This window comes from Terrapene carolina, unplaced genomic scaffold (genome assembly GCF_002925995.2).
Source record: "Terrapene carolina triunguis isolate 2854851 unplaced genomic scaffold, T_m_triunguis-2.0 Scaffold68, whole genome shotgun sequence".
NCBI lineage: Eukaryota > Metazoa > Chordata > Testudines > Emydidae > Terrapene > Terrapene triunguis.
Genome location: NW_020664419.1, coordinates 80,242,972 through 80,253,793, shown reverse-complemented (window position 1 = coordinate 80,253,793; position 10,822 = coordinate 80,242,972). Strand labels below are relative to the sequence as shown.

General features: G+C 43.6%; 1 protein-coding gene across 1 annotated transcript in view; it reads right to left on the bottom strand.

Moving 5' to 3' along the window:
* ANO4 (anoctamin 4) overlaps nt 1-10,822 on the bottom strand; it is a 193,234-nt gene that overhangs the window by 96,273 nt on the left and 86,139 nt on the right. The window contains exons 5-7 of the mRNA XM_026648992.1: nt 10,529-10,629; nt 10,181-10,282; nt 6,307-6,351 (exon numbers count right to left, since the gene is read on the bottom strand). Coding sequence (XP_026504777.1) covers nt 6,307-6,351; nt 10,181-10,282; nt 10,529-10,629 — 248 coding nt within the window. The remainder of the gene's footprint in view (nt 1-6,306; nt 6,352-10,180; nt 10,283-10,528; nt 10,630-10,822) is intronic.

Sequence of the window (10,822 nt, the reverse complement as noted above, 5' to 3'; positions counted from 1 at the left end):
TTATTAGAGCATAAGCTTTCGTGGGCTACAACCCACTTCTTTGGATGCATCCGAAGAAGTGGGCTGTAGCCCACGAAAGCTTATGCTCTAATAAATTTGTTAGTCTCTAAGGTGCCACAAGTACTCCTGTTCTTTTTAAATTAATAGGGTTTGCTTGCGGGGATAGCACTTTTATTCCAAGCCATCCTCACGCTTACTTAGGGTGACCAGCATTTTTACTTGCTGACCCGAAGTATCTGAGTCTTAACCAGGAGTCTGTCAGGGATTTTTCGGGGATGTGTTATTTTTCTGTAACCCCACCTCCACAGTGGGGGTACATTGACACCACACTGCCAAGAACTAGGCTCAGAGCTGCAGGAGCCATATCTACTGTGGCAGCACAGAGCCTCCACACAGAAGGCCTTGTACTTCATGCACATTGTTTGCAAGGTCAGAGGGGTATCCCAAGACGATAGTGGGGAATTTTTCCCTCACAGGATTTAATCTTCTTTGACCTGCAGCTTTTCCTGCAGAGGGAAACCGGACCAATTTTACTACATTTTGTGTTAGTTTAATGACAATGGGGGGTGGGAAGAGGAGGACAACACAAATGTCTTCAAACATCCAGTTTCATGCTTATAAATTGAGTAAAATCATCTGGATTTTCAAGACTATTAGAAAGCTCATTAATCTGCAATCCTCTCCCCATTCATCTTGTAAGACAATGTGCACATTTGAGATATGTCTGCTGTATGTTTATCTCAGCACACACAGGGCTAACTTAAGAACAATAAATTATTCATGTTGACTTCACACTGAGCATGTTTGGAATTTGATTGGTTTGTCATTCACAAAGTTCCGATTCCTTGGCATGCTCAGTGGACTCATTCTTTCCCTGATGACACAGCGCTCTCAAGGGGATGCGTGCTCCAACAGGTCTAGAATATATTGCCACCCTCTCTCCTCTGACAATCAAAAGGATCAGACTCTTAGAAGATGCCTTCATGCTGCTTGAGCATGGCCACCAGCCACTGATGCAGGATTTTACTTCACGCTACTCTCTCTCTCGCTCAAAAAAGCAGGGAGAAGCAAAGTGTTGACACTAACAAACACTATCCTTCATTCAACACTCAGACAAGAAGAGTTAAAATGTGTTGTGTTTCATTTCTTCTCTGAGGCTAATCTATGGCTCATTAGCATTACCCATATCAACCGGGTAGCTCTCACTACATGCCATATGGAACAGTAGGTGATACTGAAAAGAATACAACATAGTAATAATCCTTTCCCAAAATGGGATATCGAGGATCTGGAAAGATTCTGAGGGCATGGCTATACTATAGTTAGAAGGTATAAAATCCTGCTCAAGCAAACATACCCACACTAGCTCTGAGCAAGTGTGCTAAAAATAGAAGTGTAGCTGTGGCAGCATGAGCAGCAGAAGGGGCCAGCCATCCCGAGTATAATGCCGTTCAAGACCATAGGTACATATTCGAGGCGGATGGACTATCTTGCCGCTCATGTCACTGAAGCTACACTTCTGGTTTTAGAGCAGCTTGGGCAGGTATATCTACTTACGCTGGAATTTACACTTTCCAGCTCTAGTCTAGACATACCGTGAAACAGTGGAAAACTGCAAATTTAAAATGATACATACAATTAAACCAGTTTTTAGAGGTAGAGAGGTCAGATATGCAATGGATACACTCCAGCTGAGACTAGCTGCTAGCATGAGCAGAGAAAGCTTCTTTTTGACATATCTGTCATTGGCAGGGAAATGGACTGGATGACCTAATACAGCAGAACTTTGCACATTTCTAATTTCTAGGCTTCTTCACCAGGAATCACTGTTCACTATGGCTTGAGCTTCCGATGTGGGAACATGCAAGAGTTGAAGTCTACTTGGGCCCTGATTCAGCAAGGACTTAAGCAAGTGATTAACTTTAAGTATGTGCTTAAGTGCTTTGCTGAATTGAGCCCTAAGTGGATAGCATTTGGAAAAAAGAGAAGCACACGCAGCTGCCTACACAGAAAGAATTCATTCTGGCTGGTTATGTGTGGATTACTGTGCCTTTTAGAGCAATATAAACCATAATGAAAAAAAGGCGGGGAAAATCACATAACAAAAATTTACTGACGTCCCTCTCCTGAGCTCCTTTCTCAAAAACATTGCAGGACTTACAGGTGACCATCTAAAAGCGCAGCGACTTAGTTCAGCTAGCATTTCAAAGTTCAGATTCTTTCCCAAATTTATCCCAACCTCGCCTGTGACTCTCTATTTCCGGTCCTCACAAAACTCCCTCTTGGTCAAAACAGATACCTATTACCCCAAACTCCTGGAAGAGGAAAATGGGCTGTCTGGTCTCCTCCCCACCAAAGGAATGATCTTTGGGTAAGGAATATGGAGGATGACAGGAGGTGTGCACATCTATGTTGGGATCCCCTCACTGGGGTCCTGTCACAATGTGAGCTGTGCGGGTAAGGGCTTAAGCAATCAAGCTGTGGCCTGTACCTGAGTCATGTGACCAAGGATCACATGACAGCAGCTTGAAGGTGGGACCTCCTATAAGATGTTCATACAGTGAGGGAGACCTGCAGGGAGTACAGGAAGTTTCTCCTGATACAGAGCAAGGATGGTGGCAGGTTAAGGGAGCTTGCCAGGATTCAGACACAGCTCCTAGAAGGAAGGCTGTGAGATACCCTACACCAAGGGCAGAAAGACTGAAACCCCTTGGAGGGCTGCAGAGAACCCTATAGGTAAGGGATAAATGATTGCTAGGGCAGCACCTAAAAGGAGGGCTGTGGAGAACCCTGCGCTGAGGATGTAAGTGATGCAGCTGCTGGAAGGAGGGCTGTAGAGAATTCCGCTGACTAGGAGAGGAATGGTTTAAATCTAGCAGAGCCACAGATACTTTATGTTTCTTTGGGCTTGTCAAAAAAATTCAAACAAAACACTTTCTCATTGGGTTTTGCGAGTTTTGTCAAAATCAAAATTTTCTGTAGGCAAAGATTGATTTTGGCAAAATGTTCCATTGAGAAAATCAAAATGTTGCATTTTGGGTCGACATTAATCTCAGTGTTTCTCTGAGCTGCCACAGTGCTTCATGGAAGTTGTAGTTCCAGATCCTTCATGCCCTCGTTCTCCCCTATAGGGCTATAATTCTCATGATGGACTGCAGTTTCTCCATGTGGCTGGCCACCATGGTGTGCCACATGGGACTCCCATGATGTTAATGATGTCAACAAACTCAATAAAAAAGAAGATTCAGAGTTTCCAAATCAAAATTTTTGGAACTTTTTGTTCCAAGAAATATCAACACTTTTAAATTTCAATTCTGAATGAAAACAAATGGACAAAAATATTGGAATTTCTTGTGGTACAGAATTCCATTTTTTAAAATCAGCTCTAAAGTTTATTTCGTGTTATGGTAATAAAACAGACAATAAGAGGGAGAACATTATTTAAAATGCCTGGGCGCATCTGTGTTTGTCTGAGGGGGAAACTAAGGGCAGGGTGACTGTTGTGCCATGCTGCAGGATAGCCTGCACTAGACTGCACCCTGAAACACTTCCTTTATCAAAATTGCCCAAACTTCAAAAAAGCTTTGGGTTTAGCTCAAGAAATGGACAAATGTTCAAGTCATTTCTCATTTTAACTGAACGTGTCCCCATTGCCTCATACTGGAGTTGTACATTAGCATTCTACAGAACTGGAAATAAATCTGAACACCTTGACATTTGTGCTTGTTTTTCTCCAGGATTTTTTGTTTGGTTGGTATTTTTGTCTCAAGGAACTATTTATAGGGCTGAAATAATATGAGCTCTAGATTTAGCCAGGTATTTTCATCATCCAGGAACTTAAACACTATAAAAAGACCAGATCACTCATTATACTGGGCTCAAATGGCACGCTGACTCATTAAGCAAGCAAATGAAAACACAAAATTGAATATGAATACATACATACATACACACACACACGAACCTATGCATGCTTCTTCCATGTGTGCCATTATTTTGGTTAAACCAACCATGTGCCTTTAATTACAATCCAAATCAATTTAGTGCCACTCAGTTGTGACGATTGGGGTGGCAGGAGAGAGACTCAGTAGTGACTCCATTCAAGCACTGCACCAGTTGTGGAGCAGGAATGTTTTTATATTCAGTGCAAGTGGTCATGAAACACTAACTCTTTCCGTCTGGCCAAAAACAATATGTTGCTTCAGGTATGCAATATCTGCCCACTTTCTACAGTGTAGGTGTCAGGGAATGAAGACTTTTATAGCACTTTGTGGCTGAATTTATCCCAGGCTGATATAACTCCACTAATACCTTCATACTTGACATTGCTTTAGAAAAATTTAAATTAAATTAATGGAGATATCCTATCTCCTAGAACAGACCTTGAAAGGTCATTGAGTCCAGCCCCCTGCCTTTACTAGCAGGACCAAGTACTGATTTTGCCCCAAAACCCTAAGTGGGCCCCCTCAAGGATTGAACTCATAACCCTGGGTTTAACAGGCCAATGCTCAAACCATTGAGCTATCCCTCCCCCTTTTTGTTGACCTTCTGAGATTCTAAAGTTACCAACCTACAGCACTTATTTGGGAGATGGGGAAGTAACAAGCTTTAGAAGGACTCATTGTATTTACAGCATCTGTCCACCAAAGAAAAGGTTTGTATTCCATGGAGAGATCATATATCATCTACCAATGAAACCGTGTGTTTACTATAATGTTGATACCATCATACCATCATCACGGAATAATGGGATTTAATATCATAATAAAGTAAAAAGATTGAATTTTTAATAAATTCCAAATAAACTTGTCAAGCTACAGTAAATTATCTTTACCTGTAAAATATCCACCTTCTATCAAATCTGCAGTGTGAAGCACCTATCATTCTTGAGCAGGAGTTTTCAAAAGTGCCCAGTGTTGGCCTACCTCTGCTCCCATGGAAGTCTGTAACAGGTTGGTTTGCCCATGGTCTGGAGAGCCCGGGGCTAAGCCAGCCTTGATTACAAAACCAGGGTGGAATCCGGTGATCCCTGGGTAAAAGGCAGCAGGAAGCTGCAGGGGACGGGGGGAGGAGTTGAGAGAGAGTCACTGAGATTGCAAGAAACAGGAGGAAGCTCTCTAAATTGAGAGACCCTGCCCAAGAAGCAGGGGAGAGACTGAGCCTCAGCAAGGAAAGGGCTGTGCCCATCTGAAACAGGGGTGAAGATTGAGTCTGTTTGTGTTTTGTTCTGAAAGAGTTTGTGTTGGACTACTGAGCGAGGGACACTGAACTGGATTGAGGGGCCTGGAGGGAGGGGACGACAGTGTGCACCAGACAGCTCCCTGGGGTCCCTTCTGGGGATTCTTTGAACTACTTTGTGAACTCTGACTTCTTAAAGAGTCCCTGAATAGATGGGCCAGCAACAGAGGCAGGGGGCTGTAGAGTGACCTCTGTCCATGAGGGGGTGCTCAAGAGGCAATAAGCAGCCATACCACTACAAGATCAGTGGGAGTTTCACTGTTGACTTCCAGGAGTGAAGAGTATGACCAGTGCTGAGCACTTTTGAAAATCCCACCATCATGCAGGCTCTAAATACCAATATACAGACTGATCCTTGCCAAGCTGGTACATTTCTCCGGTATTTTTTGAGACATTTTTGCTTAGTTGGCCAAGGAAATGCTTGAGTCAAACAAAAAGGGTGAAAATTGTGAAGACTGAAAACCTCTGATTATTTTACAAGTTAGATACAAAACATGCATCAAACATGTCTTTAAGGCATTCAGCAACTGGGCAGAAGCGCTTCAAGGCAGAGATCTTGGGAAAGATTCATCTCTCATGTTACTGAATTGATTTCAATGGAGTTACACCAGAGATTAATTTGGTTCATTGTCTATTACTGTAAAGCACTATGCAACTGACAGCACAATAAATAAATAACACTGACATCAGCACCAGAGAGGAAGGGCATATTGTATGCTGAAAGTGAATAATAAATAACAGATTCTAATGATATTGTTAGCCTCCCAAAATTCCTTACTAAGCTACATGGGAGGAGAAATAGCTGCAATTGTTGCACTGAAAAAGCTTCTTCCATTTTAAAAGATTCTACCAGTTTGAGATTCCCTATACTTAAAATGGGAAAAACTGGTAAAACTGATCATCTCTCTCTCAAATGGTAGAAACCTTGAAAGTGCAACCACTGTATTTGCAGGAATGGTAGGCTTGAATGTACATTAATAACTCTCCTTATAACTTGAACCTTCCCAAGAGTTTGACTATGAAGTCTGATCTGCCAAAAAAATACACCAGCTTGAGTGATTTACCAACCTGTTCATGAACTTGTGCCGGCGGTGCAGGTAATAGATTTTTCTCCTGGAAGAACAGCAAAAATGAAGCCAGTCGAGAAGAAAACCCATCGTCAGTTACAGTATGAACTAGCAAGGAAGGAAATTGAAGATAGAAGCCTGTAAGAGGTGGAGGAAGAGACTAAAAAGAGAGATTAACAGAACTGTCACAGGAGCCCAAGACAAATTCTGGCACTGTTTGAATTGCAGGAAAGTAATTGTTTTTGTCATTACTTTTTTCTTTCTGCTGTTTATAATGCCTGGAGGACAGGGATTCAGAGGCATTTTGGTTTCAAAGGATTCAGCAAATGGATGTCTGCTCTTTACAAGGCAAATACAAATGTGAATAAATTAAATTGTATGCTTTTAACATCAATAATTTAATCATTAAATATAGCATTGGATAAATTACATGTTGCTTAAATAGGGGAATGTTTAAAAATCCAGGAAAGTGGAAACCAAAGCCTGACACTAAACTATACCACCATACATGCAGTATTTATCAGGACAAATGCTGGGTCTATGGGAAATAACCTCCCCCCCAAACAGCTGAACATATAGACTGTGTATGGACAGGGGTGGAGGAGGGATGCATGCATAGGGGTCAGTGAGGAGTCAGGAGTGCACAAGTATAAGCATTCTGACCAAACCCCCTCACTCCTATGACTCAACCCCAGGTTGCCCCTTCCTGGCTCTTGTCACAGAGAGCCTGCAGAGCAACATCCCTGTCAGCTCTGGTTGGAGCCAGAATGGGGTGTCCTGGTTCCGCCCCATTCTTTGAGTCCTGCTGCTGGTTGTTGTTCTCTTGGTATGCTCCTGTGCACAGTGCCTGCCAGAATTTGGCCCATTGCCTTCAGCATCTTAACACATTTCAAAAATTTGAGGGCAGTTCAGGTGTGGGTGTCTTAATCTTCCTTACGGCAAGATTTGGATGGCTTATTGAACTCCAGTCTCCTGCTCCTTAGTTTGACTTTGTCATCCACTGGAAGTCATTGTTAACCCAAGGCAGTTTCTATGTATTCTGAAATGTTCCATCATTTAATGCTGATCTATACCAGTTCTGGAAAATGAAGGGTTTACACCACACAGCTCATTCTGCATATCTGGACATATTTTAAAATAGCAGAGCAATATCCATTAGTGCCTTAGAAGCAATTATATTTGGCAAATTTTGAAAATAAAAGCTGTATTGCTGCTTTAAACGATAGAGGTATGAAAATTAGTTATCAATTTCAATTACTTTCAGCATTTAGAATTTAAATAATGTAAGATATTTTGCAGATCATTAAAGCCCAGATTGTGGAGTAGATTTTCAAAAGCACTCCGTGTTGACCTAACACTACCCCTAGGCAGGCCCGCTGACAGTAATTCCAGGCCCCAGGGCAGAACAGTCAATGGGCCCTCATGCACACAGAAGCCGTGCCCAGTTAGCTGCCAGTTTCGCTGCTGGTGCCCAGTGAGCTGCCGGCTGAGCTGCTAGGCGTGCTCTTCCGGCACAGCCAGGGCTTCCCCTTGCCCACCCAGTAGAGTTGGCAACTGTCCAATCATGCAAACCCAAAGACCCTTGCCCCGTCCCCTGCCTGGCCCCTTCCCTGAGCCCATGCCCATTTCTGCTCCTTCTCTGAGGCCCCGCCCCCTGCTCACTCCATCCCCCTCCCTCAGTCGCTTGCTCTCCCCCACCCTCACTCACTTTCACCAGGCTGGGGCAGGGGGTTGGGGTGAGGGAGGGGGTGTGGGGTGCGGGCTCTGGGAGGGAGTTTGGGTGTGGGAGGAGGTGCGGGCTCTGGGAGGGAGTTTGGGTGCGGGAAGGGGTGTGGGCTCTGGGAGAGAGTTTGGGTGTGGGAAGGGGTGCGGGCACTGGGAGGGAGTTTGGGTGCAGGCTCTAGGCTGGGGCAGGGGGTTGGGGTGCAGGAGGAGGTCAGGGGGTCGGTGCTTACTTCGGATGGCTCCCCAAAGCGACCGGCACACCCCTCTGGCAGCGGCTCCTAGGCGGGGGGCCCAGAGGGTCTTCACGCGCTGCTGCCCACAGGCACCGCTCCCGCAGCTCCCATTGGCTGCAGTTCCCGGGCAATGGGAGCTGCAGAGTTGGCACTTGGGGCAGGGGCAGCACACGGACACCCTCTCTCCAGGGGCTGCAGGGACGTGCCGGCTGCTTCTGGGAGCGGTGTGCAGCGAGCGTGGGCAGGAAGCCTGCCTTAGCCCCGCTGCACTGCCGGCGGCAGCTGGGGGCCCCCGGGCCCTTTTAAATAGCCCCGGTCCCTGGGCAATTGCCCCCTTTGCACACACCCCACCCCCGTTGGCAGGCCTGCCCCTAGTGACGTCTATGTTAATTCTCCCACTGAATTCAGTGGGAGCACAGTTAGGCCAATGCTGAGTGCTTTTGAAAATGCTGCCTAGTCTGGCCCAAATGTTCAGAAGTGTCTACTAATGTTGGGTCCCCTGCTTGAGATACAAAAGGCCTGGTTTACAGAAGTGCTGAGACTTAAGTTATCAGGAACTGCAAGTGCTCAGGAGCTCTGAAAATCAGAGCATAAGTGTCTCAGATTAGGCACTGAAAACAAAAACCAAGGCAGATATATGTTGGCCTTTGTTTTTACAATCTAAACAGTTAAGTTACTGTTAAAATATTGGGCATAAAACTTTTAAGCAAAAACTTTGTCTAGTACACATTTTTGCAGTAACATTGCAGTGACTTCATATTATAGATTACTGACATAATACTTTGCAATGGCTGTGCAAAGAATGAAGCCATGAACAGGTAGCACATCAAAGAACCACTGACTGTCATTTTTAGTTTTTAAATATAAGCTAAACGCATGTTGAAACTGCTGTCTATTGAAAATGGTGACTTCTGGTAAGCAAGCCAGACCAGGAAGACCCAGGTTTTCCACCCAAAATTCTACTTTTTGCTGGATCATGCTCCCACCTGACAAACAAGAGCTATTATAGTTTATTGGGCCAAATTCATCCCACTGTTATGCCAATGAAATCAGTGGAGTTACATTGGGTGAACTTGGCCCATTGTCTTAATATTTGTAGCACACTTTAAATACCCTTGCAGTCACTCATGATACAATTTACATTGTTTTTCCTTTTTAATGTTAAAAACACACAGAAGGGAAAGTTAAACAAGGCAAAAGAATTCTGAGTTTTGTCTTAAAATGAAAATCCTACTAAATGCAGATTGAGCCTGAAAACCTGTCCTTAATTCATCTTTCATTTTCCTAATAACTAAGAATATGAAACACAACAGGATGTAGTACATAAAAGGCACATTTTCATCTCAAAATGGGGAGGAGACATCCACAGAAATTCTCTGATAGGCTTTACTCCGGGCTCAATCACCATTTGTGACTCTGGCCTTTCTTCTCCTCTTGCTCATATCAGAGTAAATCAGGAGTAACCCCATTAAATCAATGGAGCTATACTGATGTAATCTCAGTGAAGTGAAAGGAGAACCAGAACCTCTGAAGCTTTGGGTTTGGTCCATTTAAGCCAAACACTTTACACTATTTTAACAAAGTTTTTATAACAAGTGGAATAAAACTGATTTTTTTAATATCAGGATTGAAACCCATCATACAAATCATATTTGACAAGAAGGAAAAGTGGGTCTGAATGACCATTTGGAATTCATTTGCCCATCAGTAGCACAGAATACCATTTCTACTCCTTCAAAGAGAAACTCTATGTTTCAAAAGAAAATCTTCCGTCTGAATTCCAGTCTTCTATTAGATAGAATGCTTATTTATGTTCTGTATTTCCCCAACTACACACTATACAGACAGACAATTTACAGGTGCCGAACATGCCAGATACGTCCAACAGACATGCACCTTCTGTGCTGCCGTACGTACCTGGATCGTCTCGACTGCCCACTGATTTCAAGGACATGTCCATTTAAAAAACAGCAGCGCACGAGTATGCAGGGGGCTCCGGCAGTGAAGGGGTTAAAGGGCCTAAGGATAAAATACCCCATGAAAATAGCTGCGCTGCTACAGGTCGCCTTAATTTAAAACTGCTATTGTACTAAAATTGCAGGCAAATTAACAAGAAATATCAATGAATATGGTATCTAGGTCACTCCATTTATATTTTCTAAAGATGTGAGGTATTTCATAGAATAGCTTTTCTGGGTGCATTTCCGTTTTAGTTTTACACTCTCTTTACAGTAAAGCCTGAGCACAAAATGTAACTACACCTACCTGAAAGGCATTCTTACATTCATTACTTCTGCATATCTGCCCAGGACCTCCCACGGGGCATGCAACTTCACAAAGATGATATCACTGTTCGTTAAAGATGACTGTAACAGAAAAACAGAACAGCCACCAAGCCAAGTGAGGGCCATAGAACAAAGAAACTTTAACACTGGTCAATTTTCACCCACCCACAGATATGTTTCAGAATTGCAAGGATTTCTTCTTTCCACAAATGCACACATGCACATAAAAAACTTCATCCTTGACATTGCTCTGATGATTTGCTTCCAATGGGCT